This window comes from Mus caroli, unplaced genomic scaffold (genome assembly GCF_978045245.1).
Source record: "Mus caroli unplaced genomic scaffold, Mus_caroli_1 scaffold_4, whole genome shotgun sequence".
NCBI lineage: Eukaryota > Metazoa > Chordata > Mammalia > Rodentia > Muridae > Mus > Mus caroli.
The window spans coordinates 148,594,872-148,618,607 of record NW_028227259.1 but is presented as its reverse complement, the minus strand read 5'-3'; the positions used below and the strand labels follow the sequence as shown (position 1 = coordinate 148,618,607).

The following is a 23,736-nucleotide window of genomic DNA, read 5'->3' as shown; positions in this document are numbered from 1 at the left end:
TCATAAAAGCTTTCTACACATAGAACCTTAAGTCACTAATGTTTTCTGTGTGCCTAAAGTAACAACAGTACACCCTTTATAATAGCACTAAACGATCTAGACTCTCCCCAATGGGTTCTAATATTAGAAAGAGGAAACAAAAAAAATAGCACTAAATACACTCAACCACACGCTGAGGGCCGATGGATGAATCAAAGATTCCACAAGAACCCTAGGCAGAAGACTAGCGGCCTCGGAACACACATCACCCATGCTCTAACCGTGCTAATCACAACAGCAGAATGGGTGGCCCACATTTGCTCACCACTGTTCAGTGATCATCAAGGTCAGCGAGTGTTCCTGCCCTGACAGAAGGATGACATACTTTGAGGGCTGACTGAATACCTGCGAATGACATCATTTTATATAAAACTGCTGGTTTCTCTCAGACAATCCCATTAAAACCTGTTGCTAAAATATCAAGTTATCTGTACTTATAGAACACTAAGGGTTGTGGACTACACAGAAGAACTGTATATAGTGGCCTGGTCTGGTCAAAAGGGTACCAGACCAGGTGAGTTCTGTGACACTGCTATGCCCTGACCCCTCCCAACTCAGAAGTGACAAGATGGATATTCCAATAACAAGAATTTCCTTTTTCTCTTTGGAATAGGATGTCACTATGTAGCCCAGGCTAGAGTCTTAGTACTGGGATTACAGGTGTGTACCACCATGCTAAGCCTACAGCTTACCACTAGGAATAAACAGACAGGTAAGTAAATTACAGTGCACAGAGAGTGAGACACACCATGGAACAGTAAAGCAAGGTCCAAGACACTCTTATTTTATAGGGAATGACTAAGGAACAGGCCGTGTGTGTGTGTGTGTGTGTGTGTGTGTGTGTGTGTACATGCATCATGCTGTGAGAGAACAACTTACATAAATAGACTCTCTCCTTCTATCACATGGGTCCAGGAATTGAACTCAGACCCTCAGGCTGTCAGCACACACATTTGACCACTAAGTCATCTCATCAGCCCCAGTCTAGTCCCTTGTGATAGAGTCTCTCAGGCTTGCTAATTATACAGGCTATTTGCAGACATCTGCCTGTCTCTGCCTTGCCAATGGTGGGGTTACAGGTACGCCCTGCCATGCCCAGCTTTTCACATGGGTTCTGGAGATCAAAATTCAGGCCCTCATAACTGTGCAGCAAGCCAGCACTGACTCAACTCCCCAGCCCAGGGAAGTATGGGGCTTTGACATTAGGATAATATACACAGGAAATGATGGTGACCTGGCCCTAGAGGGTTAAGAAATATCAATACTTAAACAGCATTTACTACAAAGCAAACACTACACCCATGCAACCCTACACCAACCCTGAAGATAGGCAGCCATTTCCAAATGAGAACCTAAGCAACAGGAAAGAGTAACGTATAGATAGTCAAGAGTCGTAGCTCAGTGCCCTGCTTCAGCACTGACTGAATGAGACAAGGCGAAGCCAGCAGTGGCAGTCTGTTGGGGGACATGAGGCAGAGAATAAAGGGGAAAGGCCATGGAGATCTTGGTTTAGTGTTTTAATCTCTTGCTCAGGAATAAATATCACCTGACATTTGAGAAAACCCTTCAGGCAAAGACAGCAACCTACACAGCAGATAGAGACAGACGTAAGGTGTGGCTGGGAAAAGCAAACAGCCACAATCACTATCCCCAGAACTAAGAGGAGACACAATTCTCATAGGAAGTAAGTCCCTATCGAAAAGGAAGGGATGCCAGTGCACACCTGTAATCCCAGCACGGGAAAAGCTGAGGCAGGAGACTTCTAAGAATAGCTAGCCTGAGCCATATAGGGAGACCAAGTCTCATTAATTAATTCATCTTTAGAAAGGAGACGAGCCAGGCTGGAGAGTAGACTCAGCGATTAAGAACACTGACTGCTCTTCTGAAGGTCCTGAGTTCAAATCCCAGCAACCACATGGTGGCTCACAACCATACATAATGAGATCTGACACCCTCTTCTGGTGTGTCTGAAGACTGCTATAGTGTACTTAGATATAATAATAATAATCTTTTAGTCCGGAGCAAGCGGGGCTGACCAGAGCAAGAAACTTTCATTCCCAGCAACCACATAATGGCTCATAACCATTAGTATAGCCACAGTGTACCCATATACATAAAATAAATAAACCTTAAAATATATATTAAAAAAAAAAAGGAGAAGAGCTAGTGTCTTGGTTAGGGTTTCATTGCTGTGAACAGACACCATGGCCAAGGTAAGTATTATAAAGGACAACATTTAGTTGGGGCTGGCTTACAGGTTCAGAAGTCCAGTCTAGTCGGGCGGTGGTGGCGCACGCCTTTAATCCCAGCATTTGGGAGGCAGAGGCAGACGGATTTCTGAATTCAAGGCCAGCCTGGTCTACAAAGTGAGTTCCAGGACAGCCAGGGCTACACAGAGAAACCCTGTCTCGAAAAACAAAGAAACAAACAAACAAACAGACAAACAGACAAACAGAAGTTCAGTCTATTATCATGGTGAGAAGCATGGTACTGAGCAGCTACACACCTTGATCTCAAGGCAGCCAGGAAGAGACTGTGTCACACAAGGATGTGTCCATACTGGAGCATATATATAGGAGGCTTCAAAGCCCTGCCTCCACAGTGACACACTTCCTCTAACAAGGCCACACCTCCTAATAGTGCCACTTCCCATGGCCCAAGCATATTGAAAGCACCACAGCCGGGTACATATGTGCAGGTCAATATGGTACAGTATGTATGCCAGTAGTCCCAGCTATTTAGGAGGCTAAGACAGGAGGATTTCCTGAGCCTTCAATTCAAGAATAGCCTAAGCTCCATTCCTGAATGAATGAGGAGAAGTTGCTAGAAATGAAATGTAATAGAAAAGATAAAAATAAATAAAAAGGCTCATACACAACAAAGGGACAAAAAGGTCAACAGAAAAGTGTATGTGGTAAACAAATACCAGACTTTCCCAGAACCAAAGCAAAGCACTCTTCAGGTGCAAGAGGCTAGATGAATATTCATGTTAAGGAAGGGAATGGGTAGGGTGGGTGCCCTTAGGCTCATGTGTTCCCACACCTGGTTGAAGCTGTGGTTCTGAGACAAGAAGCCTAGCAGGCACACAGGAGGAGCCCTTGGAGGCAGATCCTGAGGCCTGCAGGCTGGCCCTGTTTGAAATTCCAATCTACTTTCCTGATCTGCCGAGATGGGAGGCTCCTGGTATACACACTGCCTGCATGAATTCCACCATAATTTCCCTAACACGACAGAGGGAAGCTGAACCAGAGTAAGTCCTGCCACTAGGCTGTTCCAATCTGGTATTTTGTTATTGTGATGAAACAAATAACTAATAGAGTGAGAGGGAAAAGGCTACACAGGAAAGAACTGGGTCACACCACCTCAGAGCATGCAGGGAGCCAGAGTGCCACTACTCCAAGAACAGACCAGGGGGTCCTGGGGATCCAAGACAGTGGGCTGAGTGAAGAATGGATAAATGACGACGACATAAAAACTAAAACATGGCAGCCAAGGGAAAGAAAAACCTATCACAGGTTCTTCCCGCCGCCGCTGCCATCAGCTGTGCATGTAAATGACGAGGGGCCAGGAATGAGTCAGTGATAGAGTAGGTCCCTTACCAAGCCAACTACCTGAAGAACGTGTGCACGCACAGATGGGCTCACTCATGCAGCTGTGCAGGAGGCCGGAGGTGGAGATGGCGATGCCGTATTTTCTGAGAGGTTGGATCTCTCACTGATTAGCGACAGGTCTTTGCCCACTCCCCGACTCTGACTCCCAGCTCCATGTACATTTTTAATGTCTGCCTTGCACCCGGGGAAGATAATCCAAATACTTGCCAATAAGCATAACTCCTGAGACTCACCATAGTCAGCAGATTCTTAAAGGGCGCCCACAAAAGCCTGAAGGTCTATGGTGTTTAAAGGATTTTCGTGTTTACAAATGAACATTTACAAGTTTATGATTATGTTTCTTAAAAGGCAGAAACACTCCCCCTTTTACTTAACTAGTGCAACTTCACTTCAAAGGTGGAAACTAGAGTCACTTAGAGAGGTGGGAAAGTGGCTCAATTGGTAGTATTTGCCCAGCATGCATGTGGCCCTGGGTTCTATCCCCAGGACTGCATTATCCTCAACTACCTACAGAATTCAAGGCCAGCATGGGTACTATTCTCTTGAAGGGAGGTGCTATAGAGATGGCTAAGATAAGAGAGTGCTGCTTTGGCAGAGGACCCCTTGGTTCCCAGCAATTCAGACGGCCGAAGCTCCAGTTCCAGGTCATACACTAGCCCTGGCTTCACAATTGCACAAGCACGGGTGCACGCTTACACATTCGTGTTCTCTCTCCCTCCCCCACCCACCCCTGACACTTTGGGGCAGCTCACAACCAACTATAGCTGCAGTTTCAGGGGATCTAGCACTCTCTTCTGGCCTCTGAAGGCGCGTGTGTGCACACATACACACACACAGCATATACTCATAAACACCTATAAAAATAAAAACTAAAAATAAAGAAAAGTTATTCTTTTAGTATTCTGATTTCCTGATTTTTTAATATTGCTTTTCTTTAACTATCTATGAAAATTTGATAGGTTAGTAAGTGGTGGTGTGTGCCTTTAAATCCCAGCACTCCCAGCACTCAGGAGACAGATCTTTTTAACCCTGAGGACAGCATGCTGCATACAGTGAGCTCCAGGCCAGAGAAATACAACCATATATATGGGGGGGTGGGGGGGAGTAGGTAAGGACAATAGTTTAAACAATCCATTTAATCCATTTAGTTGCTTCTGGGTAGCAGCTAACGTCATTGCTGGGGATAGTGACTGGAGTTACTGCTCAAAGCACACGGCAGCTCTCCCTAGCGAACGGGGTGGTCTGAGTGTCAAGAGTCACACAAGCGCTGAATTTGCAACTTCAGTCCTTGTTTTAGTATCTATAAGCTGAAATCTCAGTTCTAAAGTTCTATAAGAGAATGACTTAAAACTCCAAACCTTTCTCAGTCCATTGAGTACTTAAGGTTATATTAACTATGGGATCTTTGAATACATTTCCTTTTGTTTTTGAGTATATGTTCATGTGTGTGCACATGGAGTTCAGAGGCTGATGTGAGGTGTCCTCTTCAATCACTTTCCCACCTTATTTTTAGAGATACTCTCTAACTAAGCCTGAACCTTTAAGCTGGGCAGGCAAGTTAGCGACCTCCAGGATTCCTCCTATCTCAGCCCTGACTGGCCAGTGACCTTCGGGACTCCTCCTATCTCAGCCCTGACTGGCCAGTGACCTTCGGGACTCCTCCTATCTCAGCCCTGACTGGTCAGCGGCCTCCAGGACTCCTCCTATCTCAGCCCTGACTGGCCAGCCATCTTCAGGACTCCTATCTCAGCCCTGACTGGCCAGCGACCTCCAGGACTCCTCCTATCTCAGCCCTGACTGGTCAGCGACCTCCAGGACTCCTCCTATCTCAGCCCTGACTGGCCAGCCATCTTCAGGACTCCTCCTATCTCAGCCCTGACTGGCCAGTGACCTTCAGGACTCCTCCTATCTCAGCCCTGACTGGCCAGCGACCTCCACGACTCCGCCTATTTCAGTCACTAGTGCCTATCCTTTGATGCTGACTTTTCAGGTGGCATCTGAAGATCAAGCTCAGGTCCCCATGAAGTTTTTTTTAGAGCCATCTCCCATCTCCTATTTTCTGCTAAGAAAACTAAGTTGATTACAGATTTCTGGCTAGGCCTGCTGCAATGGTCCTTGGGTAGTATTTCCAGGGGGCTATTTTGGTAGGTTTGTTATTTTTTTCAGTGCCTCACTAGCAATCAGCATCTGGGTGTTAACTTTAATAACAGTCTGAGATAAAAGTCAAGTGGGGCTCTGCCAGTAACCCACAGGCTGCATCTCCGGAGGGAACAGTTGCTGCCTAAGAGAGCCAAACTACAGAGGGGAATTCTGGGCAGAATACAGAGAGGAAGAGAATTTCCTTTCTAAAGCAGCCCGGGTTGGACTTATTGAGCTTCCTGAAGAAAAATCTGCAATCTGTACAATACTTTGTTTAGCAACTTTTCTTTCAGACATGGTCTTAGACTGGCCTGGAACTGCTGGGCTTAAGCAACTCTACCACATCAGCCTTCTGAGAACTGTGGCTTTTGTGGCTCATCTGTGAGACGACCAACAGTTTGCAACACCTCAGTTTTGTACTAAGCTGAAGGCTGCCCACTATGGTAACACATGCCTATAATCCTAGCACTTACAAGACAGAACAGTAGGACCAATGTTGAGGCCAGCCTGTTCTACACAGTGAGCTCCAGGCTAGCCTAGAATACATTCATACTGTGTTTCGAATAAAATGAAATATCTTGCTCTGTCAAAACTTACTATAGATGTTTATAGGTAAATACTCTTATTCAAGGTACATATTTTGCTTTAAAAACGTGTAAGTCTATGGCATTCTTTTAATGACATGTAACTAATTATGCAATCATCTGCTTCCAGCTCATGAGAACAGTCTGCACAGGGTTGGGAAGATGGTTCAGGGGTTAAGAGTTCATACTGGGGCTGGAGAGATGGCTCTGCGGTTAAGAGCACTGACTGCTCTTCCAGAGGTCCTGAGTTCAATTCCCAGCAATCATGTGGTGGCTCACAACCATCTGTAATGGGATCCAATGCACTCTTCTGGTATGTGTCTGAATATAGCTACAGTATAATATAAATAAAAATAAATAAATAATATTAAAAAAAAATAAAAGAGCTCATACTGGTCTTGTAAAGGGACCTGAGTTTGGTTTCTAGTTCCACATCAAATGGCTCATAACCATCTATAATTCCAACTTCAAGGGATCCAAAGTCCCTTCCTTCTTGGATACCTGCATTCATATACATATACCCTACACAAATACACACATACTGATAATTTAAAAACAAAAAACAATTTGAGACCTATCCCATGGGCAAGCACCAATCCCTGACACTATTATTGATAATGTTATGCTTGCAGACAGGAGTCTAGCATGGCTGTCCTTTGAGAGGGACTCAGACAGATGCAGCTGACTCAGACAGATGCAGAACCAACAGCCAAACAGTGGATGGAGCTTGGGGACTCTTATGGAAGAATAGGAGGAAGTATTGTGGGCCCTGAAAGGGACAGAAGCTCCACAGGAAGACCAACAGAATCAACTAACCTGGACCTTTGGAGCTCTCAGAGACAGAACCATCAAGCAAAGAACACAGGCTGGACCTAGGCTTCTCTGCATGGATGTAGCAGATGTGCAGCTTGGTCTTCATGTGGGTCCTGAACAACTGGGGGAAGGGGAGCTATCCCAAAAGCTGTTGCCTATATGTGGGATATGTTCTTCTAGCTGGGCTGCCTTGTCTGGCCTCCGTGGGAGAGGAAGTGCCTACGGAGTTTCAAGACAATAAGACCCTGTCTAAAAAGGGGTGACAGGGATTGGGAGGGAAGGGGAGAAGGGGAAGATGAGGAAGGAAAGAAAAGAAACAAAATAAACATAAAGCCTTTAGACTGTCCCAAAATAAGTTATCTTAGAAAAACCATAAAGAAGCCAGCTGTGGTGGTGCATGCCTGTAATCCCAACATCTGAGGTAGAGACAGAAGAACCTCGGAGCTTAAGGCCAGCCTGGGCTCAGCAGGGCTCATTTGCTCGAGCTCTCGCGCTCGCTCTCTCTCTCTCTCTCTCTCTCTCTCTCTCTCTCTCACACACACACACACACACACACACACACACACACACAAGAAAGCACCGAAAATAAATTCAATCTTATCAGTTCAAACAAGCCAGCAAATCTATTAAATAAGTCCTGTGTTTTTGTATCTAGATACTTGTGCTAGGATAAGGGTGAGGAGAGGCAGCAGAAAATTACTTTAAGTACACTTGCTACACAGAGCATTTCCTACCTACAGAATTCTGATCTCATGCTGTTGGTTGGTCTGGGTCTCCAACAGCTGCAATTCTACAAATAAGTAGGTGACTCTGGTGCAAGGAGGATCCTGTTTTATAAAAACACTTGAGCTCTCAATCAGCTCCAAAGAAACCAAGCTGGAACTGAAATTTACATAAAAATAAAAGGATTCTACTGTGAAAAGGGGAGCAGGTGAAATAAGACCACCCATAAATTTCCCTGCTGCTGTGGGTTCAGATACCCCTTACTCTCCTTTGCATGTTTGCATTTTCCAGGATACAATGAAAACCTCTAGGAACAGACTGAAGGCTTGGGACCTGCCTGTGTTGGCAGAGTGCCTGCCTAGTGCACAGGAAGCAGCTCTGGGCTCCATTCTAGCCTCACAAGCTGAGTGTAGTGCCTGATGCACGGCTGCAATCCTAGAACCGCAAAGATGCAAACACGAGGGTCAGAAGTTCAAGGCCCCAGTAGCTACACTAAACAGTTTATGGCTACCTGTAACTCCAGAGAATCTGATGCCCTCTTCTGGCCTCCATCCTCATGTGTGTATATAACACACATGCACACACACGCACCTAAAAATAAAAATAAAATTTTAAAAAACAAAAACCTTTGAGAGATACTTGTCTCACTAGGAGGTGGAACATAAACAACTGTACACACAGTGAGTACAAACTGCGTGCTCTTAGGAGAAAGTAATCAGTGAAGGTCACACGGGAAGCCCGTGGCTCCTTTGGCCTCATGAGTATGCCACTTTAATCTCTGTGATCTTCCTCCTGTCCATAAGCAAGCCAAGATGGCACAGTGAGCCTGAAACCTTAGCATGCGGAACGTGAAGGCAGAAGGACCAGAAGTACAGAGATCCAGAAGCTCAAAGCCACCCTAGCGTTTGTGACCTTGAGACCCTTTCTCATAAAAACAGAAGAATCAGACAAGCTGCAGAGTCCTAAGGCACAGGTCAACTGTCAAGGCTGTCAGAAACAGGATAGTCACAGGGAGTTCAGTGGCACAGAACTTGCCAAGTGTATGCAAGGAAGGTCCTGTGTTCAATCGGGGTTGGGGGAGTGGGGGGCAAGGGGAGCTGTCCTGGAAGACTTGAAAAAGGATCTCAGGGAATACTAAGAAGCTTGACTTAAGTAAAAAACCATAGTTATACTAACACATTAATGCTGGTTCCTGGTCGGTACAAATGTAGTAATTAATGTTAGTAGTACAAATGTACTAAGGTGTTAATGATAAGAAAAAGTGGAGAGGGCTCTTTGATCCTCCCTCTTCCAGAGACAGCTGCATTTTCTCATGAAGTGCCAGCCTTGTCCCTTAAACACCATTGATGGTGAAGGTCGGAGTGAATGGATTTGGCTGTTTTGGGTACCAGGTTACCAGGGTTGCCAGCTCATCTGGCAAAGTAGAGATTGTTGCCATCTGTAATCCCTTCATTAATCTCAACTACATGGTCTACTTGGTCCAGTGTGACTCTACCCATGGCAAGTTCAACAGCACAGTCATCAACAGGAAGGCCATCACCATCTTCCAGGAGTAAGAGCCCACTGACATCAAATGGGTGATGCTGGTGCTGAGTATGTTGCGGAGTCTACTGGCATCTTCCCCACGATGGTGAAGGCCAGAGCTCACTTGAAGGGTCATTATCATCTCCTTTCCTGCCAATGCCCCCATGTTTGTGATGGGCATGAACCACAAGAAGTATAACGACTGCTCAAGATTGTCACCAATGCTTCCTGTACCATCAACTGCTTATACCCCAGCCAAGGTCAACCATGACAAGTCTGGCATTGTGAAAGGACTCAGGACCACAGTCCATGCCATCACTGCCACTCAGAAAACTGGATGGTCCCTCTAGAGAGTTATGGTGTGATGGCCATGGGGCTGCCCAGAATATCATCCCTGCATCCACTGCTGCTGCCAAGGCTGGGGGCAAGGTCATCCCAGAGCTGAACAGGAAGTTCACTGTCACGGCCTTGTACATTCCTACCCGAATGTGTCCACTGTGGACCTGACGTCCGCCTGAAAAAAGCTGCCAGCGATGATGACATCCATGTGGTGGGACATCAGGCATCCAAGGAACAACTGAAAGGCATCCTGAGCTACACTGAGGACCAGGTTGTCTCCTGCCTGATGTCAACAGTGAATCCCACTCTTCCACCTTTGATGCTGGGGCTGGCATTGCTCTCAATGACAAGTCTGTAAAGCTCATTTCCTGGTATGGCAATGAATACAGCAATAGGGTGGTGGACCTTATGGCCAACATGCCCTCATAGGAGTAAGAAGCCCTGGACCACCTACCCCAGCAAGGACATGAGAGCAAGAAAGAGACCCCCAGCTGCTGAGGAGTCCCTGTCCCAACTCAGCTCCTGACAGTGAGCATCTCCCTCACAGTTTCCATCCCAGACCCCCACAATAATCGGAAGGGCCTCAGGAGCCTTCCGCCATTAACAGGATTTTTACCAAAATGAGTTATCTCTCTTGAATATCATCAATAAAGTTCACTGCACTCACCTTTAAAAAAAAAAAAAAAAGAAAAGAAATTAAGAAAAAAAGAAGAAGTGTAGAGTATGGTACTTGCCTCAGCAGCACATACAAGGGCCCAGGGTCCATCCTCAACACTTGAACACCAACCAACCAACCACACAAAACCCGCCCCATAATCCATATGCTTAAAAAAAAAAAAACAAAAAACAGAAGCCAGGTAACGTAGTATACAACTGTAACCTAGCACTGAGGCAGGGGAACAAGCAGAGAGATAAGGCTTGCTGCCCAGTCAGCTGAGCCCACATGCTAGTTCCAAGCCAATGAGAGACCCTGCCTCAAGTGAAAAAGATGCACGGTGCCTGAGAAATATCTAAGGCTGTCCTCTGGCCTACACATGCAAACACTCATACATACGTGCATACTTGCACACAAATGTATTTATTCTCATATGCATCAACACATGTGTACATATACACAAAGCAAAAACAAAACACCATGTTATAAATGCCCTCACTCCAGTTGAAGGTCAATGGCTGCATGAGAAATCAAGTGTGCAAAGGGTAGTAAGATCCTGACTTCCACCACTTCCTATTATGTGCAAACCCTGCATCGTGGTTTGCTGAATTTAGGAGTATCTCCATCATCCTTACTACACACTGGACTCAGCATCTACAACCTGTGACATACCGTGCAAAGCACTAGAAATACAACACTCAACACAGAGGGCCAGCCAACTGAAAGCACTCAATGTGCAAAGGTCTCTGGTACACTTTTTGATCCAGCCTACTAGTAAATTTTCCTTACTGCCTTCCATTTCATTTACAGTATTTCTGTGTACAATTTATTTACTTTAAAATGTTTTGATGTTCAAATGTGATCTATACCTTCAAGTGTCACTTAAGTTTAAAGGAAAAAAAAAAATCAAAACCTGGATCAGCATCCTTGGTGAACCCTCCTTGCTGCATGAGTCTGTCCCTTTGTGTGCTGGTGTACATGTGTGTTTCTGCTCTCAATAAAATCTGGCTGAGTGCTAAGAAAAATAATCAAAACCTAAGTTGCAATGTCTTCAACCAGCAACCTGTTACTGGGGCTGGAATCTCTGAAACGTGGACCAGAGCAAAGAATTTAGGAGGAAGTGGAGTCTATGAAGAGCTTTAAAAAGGAAGGCGAAAATTTGCACAGAGCATTTCGTAAGCTAAAAGCAGGTCAACTGAGCTCTTAAGAAAGTGCTGGGGAGGCGGCTCGGTTGGTAAAGTGCGAATTGCACAAGTCTGAGGACCTGAGCTTGATCCTCAGTACTTGCAATACCAGCACCAGGAAGGCCCCTGGGGCTCACTGGCCGGCCAGCCTAGCCTACCTGGCAAGCCCCAGGCCAGTAAAGATCATGTCTCAAACAAGGTGGACAGATTCCGAGAACACTGGGGTTTGACCCCTGCTTACTCACACACACACACACACACACACACACACACACAGAGGCATGTACACATGCATGCATGCACACACTGGGGGAGATAGAGATGGGGGCGATCACCAGCTATAGAAGGTGTTGAATGGAGACAGGAAAAGCACATAGCACATCAGATGGGTATCTACCAAACTGAGGCCAGGTACAAGAAGCCAGGAGCTACTGTAGTCACAATGCACAGTCCTGGCCAGTTTATTTGAACTGATGGTAACTTAGGCTTTTTAAAATATTAAAACATAAACGAACATTATGTATCAAAATGCAGAATCTGCCAGACTGTCAAAACTGAGATGTCATGCCTTCCCCAGTCCAGCCAGGGCTCAGGAGGATCCGTGAGTGGCCAGAGGAGGATGAACGGACACATTCAGGTGCGACGGAAATGAGAGACGCCCACCATCCCGATAGATCTCAGGCCCCATCGACACTGAGCTCATTTGAGACTGCTGCACTGTGCTAACCTCTCTCTGCCTTTTAAAAATACTGAGGTTATTTATTTTTCTGATATGATTTGTTTTTGGTGGCAAATAACTGTAATGCCAAGACACGGTTCCAAGTGAATCACTTGCCACAATTTTAGAATACATCATTGCAATTATTTCTGTCCTGCCAATACACTGATTTTACCACACTTCTCTAGCTTCTCCGTGTTCTGTTTCTCTTTCTCCTTTGTAGTTCTGGGGACTGAACTCAGGACGTCAAACTCTACCAATGAGCTATACAATTCCAGCCCTTAGTTTTGAGACAAGAGTCTTACTCTGTAGCACAGGCTGGCTGGACTTGTCTATGTAGCCCAGGCTAGACTCTAATTCCTGATCCTATGCTTCAACCTCCTGGATGGTAAACTTATAGGTGTGTACCACTAGTGTGGCTCTCTAGTTTATTCTCTTTACTTTCCTAAGATTTATTTTTAATTATGTACAGGAGTGTGTGTCTGCATGTGGGTATATGCATCTAAGTGCAGGTGACAGAAGATGCAGAGATACCAATCCACTTGGAGCTGGAGTTAACAGGTAAGTTGTGAGTCACCTGATATGAATGTTGGGCACTGAACTCGGGTCTAGAAGTATAGCAATCACTTACTTGTACTCTAGTTTGCTCTTAAAATGGTATCTTCCCTTGAAGATGCAAAAAAAAGTTGCAAGTTACAGCCTAACTTGGCAGTGTATTCCAGACCGAGCATCAGCCCAACTTTCCAGACCATGTCCTTCTTTACAACTAGGTCAGCAATTTTTATTATACTTATTTATTTTTTTAATTTTACAGGAAGGAAGGGATGCAAGTTTTGAAAGTCAACTTGTGGGAGTTTTGTTGTCTACGCCCATCACGTGGGTCCTGGAGAGTGATCTTGTGTTGTTAGGCTTAGTGGTAGGCACCTTTACACACTGAGCCATCTTGCTGGCCTGCAGAGAAAAAGCATTGCTGGTAAACTGTGGAGACGGATGATTTGAGAAAGAAAGAGAAGAGAGAGAGGGGAGAGGGAGAGGGAGAGGGAGAGGGAGAGGGAGAGGGAGAGGGAGAGGGAGAGGGAGAGGGAGAGGGAGAGGGAGAGGGAGAGGGGGGAGAGGGAGAGGGAGAGGGAGGAGAGGGAGAGGGAGAGGGAGAGGGAGAGGGAGAGGGAGAGGGAGAGGGAGAGGGAGAGGGAGAGGGAGAGGGAGAGGGAGAGGGAGAGGGAGAGGGAGAGGGAGAGGGAGAGGGAGAGGGAGAGGGAGAGGGAGAGGGAGAGGGAGAGGGAGAGGGAGAGGGAGAGGGAGAGGGAGAGGGAGCCATCTCCCAGAAGGAATTTAAAACAGGAAGCATCAGCCCTGGGCTGGTCATCCCCCGGCTTGGTTTAGGCATGCATCCTTTGGGGATGCTTCACGAAATATGCAACTGTGTTTGGGATTAAGGAAATTTAGATTGTGCATGCTTCCTTTAAGTAAATTAAAACCAGCAATTGTTCACTTGCAAGAGCTTTAGTCATCATGGAGCTTAAAAACAGGTTTATTACATAAAAGCAGACTAATTTAGATCATCCTAACAATTTCTAGCATGGTTCCCCAACAGAACGAATCCATGCCAGTTCATATCGCCTGCATAAGCCTATCAGATTGATTTTTTTTCCACCTTCAAGGTCTCCAGCCACCATATAGCAAGGTATTTTGAGCAAGAGATTTTTCAAATCCAGTAAAAATAGATATCCCATGTTACGCAACCACCACTTAAGAGATCCTCCCTTGGTGGCTGGGGATGTAGCTCAGTCGGCAGAGCACTTGTGCAGCACTCATCAAGCACCAGGTAAAACTGACCATGGTGGAACACACCTGCGATTAATCCCAGGTTAAGGCAGGAGGATCGAAAGTTCAAGGCCATCCTCACCACAGAGCAAGTTGGAGGTGATACATGAAATTCTGTCTCAAAAAACAAAACTAACAAAGTTTTGTGATTAGCCAACCCACCCAATTTACAAGGAGATCTGAGGCAGCGAAGAACTCTACATTACCAAGTACAACATAAAGCGGACATAGGTACAGCACCATGGCGGTGCCCCTCCAACAACCGTTTACATAGGTTTGATTACTGCTGGGTTATTTTAAAGATATTTTAAAGTTTTATATGTATGCAGAAGCTAAATCCCGCATGGAACTGGAGTTCCAGATGGTTGTGAGCCGCCACTTGGGTGCTAGGAACCGAATCCAGGTCCTCTACAAGAGCTAATGAGTACTCTAAATAGCTGAGCCATCTCTCTAGACCCCACTTTTCTGTTTCTGTTTGCTGAGTTCTGAGGAGCCAAGAAAGGGCAGATAACTGGCCCAAGAGTTCTTTCTTTCTTTTGTTTTGTTTTGTTTGTTTGTTTGTTGTTGTTTTTCGAGACGGGGTTTCTCTGTGTAGCTCTGGCTGTCCTGGAACTCACTCTGTAGACCAGGCTGGCCTCAAACTCAGAAATCCACCTGCCTCTGCCTCCACTGCCAGACTCCAAGATTTCTTTCTTTGTCTTTACAGTACTGAAATTTGAACCTAGGGTCTCCCATACTTATGCAAATACCACAAAGCCACGTCCCTATCCCTACCTAGCCCTTTCTTTTTTTGAAACAGGGCCTCACTATGTAACCCTGGCTGGTCTGGAATTCACTGTGTACACAGACCATGGTGGCCTTGAACTCACAGAGATCAGGCCTGCCTCTGAGTGCTGAGATTAAATGTGTGTACATCATACCAGGCTCCCAGCCCTTATTTTTCTTTTTTGAGACTGGTTCTTAAATTGCTCAGGTTGGCCTTGAACTTAGGCCCTCCCTGCCTCAGCTCCTCTCCTGGCCTACAGGAGAGCTAATGGAACACAAAAGAAAAGACCTCATGCCCAGGTCCAACTGAAGGCCCAGGCTCTCCCTAGGATATCATGTTCCCTCCACAACTGCTTCAACAAGTGTGTATGTGTGTTCAGGGGTTCAAGACAGGCTGTCCTGGGACTCTGTAGACCACGATGGCCTAAAAATCAGAGGTGAGTCTGTCTCTGTCTCTCAGCGCTGGGATTAAAGGCATGAGGCGCTGCCACCACCTGGCCACAAAGATGTTTCCTTTATTTTAACTGTTTTAGAACCTGGATAGTCCTCTTTTTTTCTTTTTTCTTTTGTTTTTACATGACAATGTCCTTTTTATATATATATATATATACAGCCGTTATCAAAGTGACACAGCCCACAGGGGACAGAGAAGGCCCAAGGACTCTCCAAATTTCAAGTGCACGAACAGTCAGCACACTGATAACAGCAAGCTCTAAGGATCTGGTAACCTCACTGCTGATCAGCTACAAAACTGGACAGAGATTTGATTATGGTACAGAGCAGCATATTTCAACCAAGTGAAAGCAATTAGAGCAATCCCAACCTAAATCCATTTGCAAGTCCTAAGAATCTTACATGAGAAGACTATTGAAAAATATTTCTCAGAAGCTGTGAAAATTAACACAAAAACTCAAACTTTGGAAAGCAATGGCTTGACTGTAGGAAATTTGTTGGAGATGAGTGTGCTTGCCGCATCTAACCCAAGAGCACCAGATTCATAAACTGCGTCTAATCAGCAGCGGAGTCCCACCAGCTGGCTTCCGGGAGGGCCTTTATCTGGAACTGCTAAAAGCTTCCTCTGTCCTCTGTGACCCAATATGCCGCAGAACAATAGAAGTGGGTTTCCCTGTCTAACCAGCGTCCTAATAGAAACAAGACATCGTGGCTCAGAGGAATACATTCGTATACACCAACTGCTATAGGAGCTTTCTTTTCTCCCCTTAGATCTGTGCTCTGAATCCACATGCTTGGACAAGAGGTTCATACCTGTTCCCTAAGAAAGACCTGACGACCAAACAGAGAGACCCCTAACTACAACCTTAGTCTGGCTACTTAGCAGTGCTTGTGAAAACGGGATCTTCTCCCTTTCCCCGCTTCCAAGTGAAACCCAGCAAGTTCTCAGTATCCACAGCAAGGGCCCACATCGTGGGAACAGGGATCTTCAGGAAAAGGGTCTCGCAGACATGAGGCAGCTAAAAGGGCATCCTTCAGACAGAAAGTGGCCCACAATACAATTCAATAACAAAATCTTTTCTGAGCCATACACCAGGCATGGTGTACCCCTGTAATCTCAGCACTCCAGAGGCTGAGGCAGGAGGACCCCAATTTGGTGGACAGCCTTTGCTACCCTGCAAGATTCTGCCTCAAAAAATAATAGGGGGAGGAGCGTAACAACGACCTTCCATGGGCATGGCAACCCACATATTTACAGTTTTACTATAAGTCAGTGAGTAAACTCCTTTCAACTTCCAATCTTGAAAATGACTCTGAACAACAAGGGCATCTTACATAACTTAATTTTAATTTTAAAGTTATATATGAATAACAATGCCCTAATGAAGTCTTATCACTTTTTATATAACCTAAAAAGTTCACTCAAGAAATAAAGGGGGTTGGTGACATGGCTCAGTGGTTAAGAGCACTGACTGCTCTTCCAGAGGTTCTGAGTTCAAATCCCAGTAACCACATGATGGCTCACAACCATCCGTAATGAGATCTGACACCCTCTTCTGGAGTGTCTGAAGGGCCGGAGCAAGCGGAACTGACTGGAGTGGGCAGAAGTCCTAAGTTCAATTCCCAGCAACCACATGAAGGCTCACAACCATCTGCATAGCTACAGCGTAGTCACATACGTAAAATAAATAAATAAATAAATCTTTTAAAAATTAAAAGAAAGAAAAAGAAATAAAGGGCTGGAGATACAGAGATAACTCAGCAGTATGAGCACAGGATGTTCTTACAGAGGACCTGGGTTCAATTCCGAGCATCCACATAGCTATTCACAATCATCTATAACTCCAGTTCCAGAGGATCTGACACCCTCTTCTGGCCTTCCCAGGTACCAAACACCCATGTGGTGCACAGATGCACATGCAGGCAAACACCCATATACATAAATAAATAAAAATTTAAAAAGAACTTTAGTCACAGCTCTCACGTTTCTCAGGTAAACAGGCAAGCACAAGATAAAGCCTCATGTGTCTATTGTTGTTATTTTGTATTTTGAGACAGAGGCTGTGGCTGGCCTGGAGCTCACTGTGTGTAACATCACTACATAGGTTGGCCCTGATTCCTCCATTGAGTGTTGTGCCTCCACCTCCTGAGTATTCAGATAACAGGCATGCACCACCATACCTGGCTTAAAGTATATCCCCCAGGACACACACACCTAACCCATTTCTGAAAAGTCTGCTTTCTCAAAGGCACCATTAAACAGTCTGACCTTTACAAAGAATAAGAACAGGGAGGCTGTCTTAGGTACTATTACTGCAACAAAACACCATGGCCAAAAAGCAAGCTGGGGAGGAAAGGGTTTATTCAGCTTACACTTCAACGGAGCTGCTGTTCATCACTGAAGAAAGTCAGGACAGGAAATCACACAGGGCAGGATCCCCGAGACAGGAGCTGATGCAGAGGCCATGGAGGATGCTGCTGAGTAGCTTGCTTCCCCTGGCTTGCTCAGTCTGCTTTCTTATAGAACTCAGGACCACCAGCCCAAGGACGGCACCACCCACAATGGGCTGGGCCCGCCCGCACTGGTCACGAATGGAGAAAATGCCTTGGAGCTGGACCTCATGGAAACATTTCCTCAACTGAGGCTCCTTCCTCTTTGATGGCTCTAGGTTGTGTTGAGTTGGCACAAAACCAGCACATACTGGGGGAAAAGGGTCTATGCAATGGGCCCACCCTTACTTGGGAAGGCCAGCCTTGTTCTATACAGGTCTCTAGTCAGACACCCCAGTTATAGCTGCACTTTTATCTACCATATATATATTATATATATTATATATATACATATACATGTATATATATGTATCATATATATACATGATAGAGCCTTCGTTTTTAACCACTAAGCTCAATAAATGTGACTAACACGAAAGTTTCTTTACCCTTGATCAAAAAAAAAAAAAATGTATCTCCTTAGTTAAGTGTCGTGCATGTGTGAGACCTTGTGTTCAGTCACTTGTACAGGAGAGGAAGAGGGGGAGGGAGGGAGAGGGAGGGGGTGAGAAATCTATCCCAGCTGTAATATCCATAAGCTTTTTGGACAGAGAAACAATTCCATACATCCATGTTTGTTAGTTAATAATGCATCATTTACACACAGTTTATACGGCTCCCTCCAAGGATCAAAATAGGAAAGGAAAACGTGCAAAAGTTGACACAAACCACCTGGGCTTCACTTATGTCAAAAACTCATGGGTTTATGTTTTTCAGGTTGCTTTGTTTTACAAGACCTCAATGAACCTCAGCTCTCTGAAATTCCAGCCTATATAAAGTAAAATGGTGTGGCAATAGAATAAAATGCAGGGGAGAAAGATAGATAAGCAGATACACTTTCACAAATTATATACACATATATACACATATATATGTGTGTATATATATGTATATATATGTGTGTGTATATCTATATATGTATATACATATATATATATATATATATATATATATATATATACACACACACATATATGCCAAAATGCATAAAAACTGAGAGGCACAAGAACTACTGGAAGTTTCTGGAATCACCTTTCTCTCTCTCTCTCTCTCTCTCTCTCTCTCACACACACACACACACACACACACACACACTGTATCCACTGTGCTACCTAGTGTTAATTTTCTATTTAAATGTCAAAATCCTTACATAGCAACATCACCACCTTTCTATATAATCTTTTCCAGCTTCCCTGATATTTTCTGCAATGTCCACTCTCATCCTGGTTGACTATCGACTTCTGCCAACATTCAGTTATCTTATCCACTGACTCAGAACACTGAAGTCACCAAAAAGACTTGATTCCAAGGCGATAGCACAAACACAGTGCTACATTATATAGTGTAAGCACACCACTTAATACTCAACTGAAGGGCACTCAACAGTATATAACCTAGGGTAGTTCTGGTAGCCATTACACCTCTTTCATTGTAGATTTGTTTGAAACACCCACATTGACCGGAGGAGTTCTGCCCTTAAACCTTGACCTCAGGTGCGTTCCCGAGACAGTTAAGACTTTAAGTAAACTGGGAGGTGGGTGTAGAATCACAAGACAAGGTGAATCGAAGACCTGGGTTTGAATCTAACTACAACTTGGCTGTGTCACCTTGAGTATATCTTTTGATCACCAGGGTTCCAGGATCCTCAAAGCAAAAGATGAAGAAATTGGAGTAAATTATCTTTAAGCTTTCTTCCAACCTCTAAAGTTCTTTGAAATGTCAATACCTCCCCCTTCGTTGAAAAAAAAAAGAAAAGAAAAAAGAAAGAAAGAAAGCCGTAATGATGGAAAGTTAGCCTAGATTTGTTTTTTTCCTTAAAATTTCTGAGATGGTTTCTTTGGCTGAAGTTTTATTTATAAACTCCAAATCAAAACTATATGCAGAAAATACAGAAGGGCTGAGAGCTTGAAAAGAGAATCACTCGCTGAAATAGTTCAATTACCCTCAGGCCAATTTGTCGGTGGATACGCAAAAGCTGCTACTCCAGTCACTAGCTTCCTAAAACAAAATTATGTATCGTTTGTTCCTTTCTCATCCCCAGAGACTCATTCCGGAAAAATAAATAAATAAACAGATAAATAAACCAATAACCCAACAACCACAGCATCTAAAATCAATTTACAACTTTAGAACAAGTTTCGGAGAGCCATGGAAACTGCACAGCTTCCGCGAGTCATTGGTTTCATTTAAGGAATGACGAGAAATAAGAAACGGTTCTTATAATAAGACGGGAGAAAAGCCACCAGAGGCAGGTGACATCTGGAAGAAGAAAAAAAAAAAAAAAAGGGAAGTGTCGAGGACAGAAGCTGGAGGTACCTTTAGGGCAACAAGTTTAAGAGTCCGGGGAAAAAGAGTCCCCAGGGAGGTAGGGGAACCCGTCGCTGCCACCTCGCCCCGCCGTCTTCCCCAACCCCCACCGCGTCGCCGCGCCCCCGCCCCCCATCCCACGCCCCTGCGGCAAGAAATCTCCCTGGGATCGCTGGCATCCCGCGGCCTCCTGCCCTCGGCAGGCCTCCGATCCGCCGCAGAGGTGGCCCAAGCCCGCAAGCCCGCTGCCCTCCCCGCCGCCCCGCAAGACGCAGCGGCCCCGCAGCCCCCGGGCTCCGCTCACCTGCACCTGTTTGCGGAAGTGGCGCGGCCCGGGCACAGCCGACCGTCAGGAGCAGGAGCAGCAGGAGCATCGGCGGCGGCGACGCCGGCGGCCCCGGCATCTCGTCCACCGCGCGGTCCCCCACGGGGCCGGCTCTCGGGTCGCCGCCTTCAGTCAGTCGGTCAGCCCTCCGCGCCGCCTCAGCGACACCGGCGCCGGCTGCTTCGGGACACACGTCTCTTTAGCCAAACGTCAACCTTGTTCCTGGTCTGCATCCGCCGCTCTGGCCTCGGAGCCAGCATCATCCTTCCCGCCCGTCTGCGCCGCCGCCGCCGCCCCTCAACAGCAGCAACGGCGCCCAGCCTGCGGAGCCGCGGGCCCAGGCAGCCGCGCTCCCGCCGCCATGATGGGCTGCGTCATGTGACGTAGAGCGGAGGCGGGATGCCGGGACCGACACCTGGACCAGCCAATCGTCAATCCATACTGACTCCGGGAGCCCCGCCCCCTCAGCCATAGGCGGCAAGGTGTCGATCGGTGCGCCCCCTGCAGACAGAGGAATGAGGCGTGGGCAGCAGGTAACATCGACAATTATTTTAGGAAGATGTAAAGAAGTCCATAATAACCCACATAATTCAATCTGGGACTTTTGTCTCTCTTTCTCCTACTTTTTATTTTTCTTTTCTAATTTTTACCAACATGGTTCTCGGTATTTTATCCCCGGTTTTACTTTCTTCATTTTCACTTATCAGAACTTTCTTAGCCTCTTCTTCTTAGGCTGACCCTCATATCAGATAAGCTCCTGAGGAAACGTTGAATTTTTTTAAAAAAAATTTAATTGATCAAGCACAGAATGTTTCTGACTTCACTCACTGACGTAGCAGTGAACTCACGCTGGCTCCTCTGCCAAGACAGCCAGCCCTTCCTGCCCCCTCTTGTTCACCTGGCAGATGCGCATCGTTTCATTCGTCAAGACACACCTGGAATATGTATGACTTCATCGATGGCTTCACCCCAATCCCACAAATAACTGAGCATCCACAGCCCCGACCTAGCCCAGCCCTGGGCCCACTGTCATGTTTTATTGTTCCTGTGACTGTAAACCCCTTGAGGACAGCAGCCCTGTCTGAGTCACCTTGGAGCTCCTCCTGGGTGTTCTCTACTGGAACTGTGCTAGGTGTTGGTGATGGGTGTGAGGAGGGAGCAACTTCCAGGTGAGGTAGAAGATGTCTCAAATGCAATGAAGAGATTGCTTGCCTTGCGAGCTTGAGGGCCTGAATTTGATCCCCAGAAACCCACATAAAGAAAATCTAACCTTAGTGGGCAATGCTTGCTGAAGAGGCAGGAAAAAAGATGGCTCGTAGGACTCGCTGACAAGCCAGACAAACTTGCTAGGTAAGTTTCGGGCCAATAAGAGACCCTGCCTCAAAAACAAAAAGTGGACCCTGACCCGGAGAAAAGACACTCTTCTGGCCTTCACACACACACACACACACACACACACACACAGGGACAGGTGGAGAAAATGCACACACATAAACAAATCACATGCAAACACAAGCAACACATACATCCATGCGCACATAAAAGAAAACAGAGAAAGTGCTTGACTGTAACACAGCTCTGAAGCCACTTCCTTGGGGTTGGGGAGACCACCTTTGCTGACTCTGGGAGTCCAATTTGTGAATAAAAACAACTGAGGAGCTGTTTTTGCATCTTATCAGGTGGAACTTTAGCAACTCGCAAGCCCAGAGCTTCTCCACCTGGTTTCCAAACTCCCTCCAAATGCCCATTGTGAACACTTAGCTGTCCGTGGTGCTAAGTGACTCAGCACAGGGCACAGGATGTCTAGGGACTATGTCTGGTGTTGATCGAGGCAAGCCACACTAAAAACCTGAGGGAAGCAGTAGCTGGCCTGTGACACTTGAGCTCAACTCGGCCTCTTTCTGCTGATCTTTCTGTGCAGAGGGGAAGGAAGGCAAAGGTCTAGAGAGGAGGTACAATTGCCCTGTTGTGCGTTGACTTCCATCCGGAAGCTCAACCCCCTGCATTCAAGGAAGCCGGGAATTCATGCTCCAACCTGACAAGAGGCTCTGTGAGGAGCAGCGCTGGCTCACTGAAAGCCCTTCCTCACAATCCTCCTGGTAATTAATCATAATTAAGATGCACCCCAACAACGAGTCATTCTGCGATCACAAAGCAGGTCTTGTTATTATTTGAGTAAGCCCCAGAGTTGAAACACACACAAACACACAACTGTTTTCCCCCTCCCGTGGAGTATGGGGTAAGGTACACATTCCTCAGAGGCTGTCTAATGGAAACCTTTACCCCAGCCCTCACCGCACTGCTTCTACCTTTGCCCCGCACTTGGCTCAGAGGCTCCTAGTTAGAGAATCTACAAGACAAACAAAGACTTGCTGGGTTGGTGAAGTCTCACCTCAGAGTAAGGGGAAAAAAAAAAGTCAGCTTTTAGCATAAGTTAAACTGAGATTTCCCTGGGATCGGAATCAGTAATAATTCAGTGGTTCTGTCACGGTTTGCACTTGTCTGCAGCCTTCTCCAGGTTCTCCTCTGTGCCAAGCCACCGTTCAGAACACCCTACCTCCTGGCATTGTGTGTTCTGCCAGCCAGCCCTGCTAGCGGCTTGCATGCTGAAGGATATGTTTTGCACAGGATGAGTTGCAGCTATGAAGAGGTGGTGCCCTGTGAGCTCAACTCTGATCATATGGGGCATCCAGGAGGGTCCTGAGGAAAGCCATTGGTAAAATCTTTAGGAATTTTGTGGGCCAGTAGTTAAACATAGCCATTCTTTCTAATGAAGGAAAAAAAGAAAGAGAAAAGAAGATTGTTTTGTGAATTTTGTTTTTTTTTTTTCTTTTGCCTGCTTGTATGGCTGTATATATGTTTGTGCTGTGCCATTGGAGACTGGAAGAGGGTATTTAATCCTCAGGAGCCAGAGCTACAGGCAGTTGTGAGGGCTCCAAATGGGTTCTGGGAACTGAACCCCAATCCTCTGTAGGAGTGACAAGTGCTCTTAATTGCTGAGCCACTCTCTCCAGCCCTCCCTTCCTTCTCTTGCTCTTCCTCTCCCTCCTTCTTCTTTTTCTTTTTGAGACAGAGTCCCATATGTCGTAGGCTGGCTGTGAACTCAGTACAGAGCAAAGGATGACTTTGAACTTCTGATACCCCTATTTCTTCCTCCTAAGTGGTTGGATTACAGACATGTCA

The 23,736-nt window shown here is 45.9% G+C and overlaps 1 protein-coding gene across 2 annotated transcripts in view; it reads right to left on the bottom strand.

Moving 5' to 3' along the window:
* Positions 1 to 20,921, bottom strand: part of Lmtk2 (lemur tail kinase 2) — a 94,496-nt gene extending 73,575 nt beyond the window's left edge. For both annotated transcript variants that reach the window (XM_021162666.2, XM_021162667.2), the window contains exon 1: positions 20,533 to 20,921. In XM_021162666.2, coding sequence (XP_021018325.1) covers positions 20,533 to 20,632 — 100 coding nt within the window. In that variant the 5' untranslated portion in view covers positions 20,633 to 20,921. The remainder of the gene's footprint in view (positions 1 to 20,532) is intronic.
* Between the last annotated feature and the right edge of the window lie 2,815 nt (positions 20,922 to 23,736).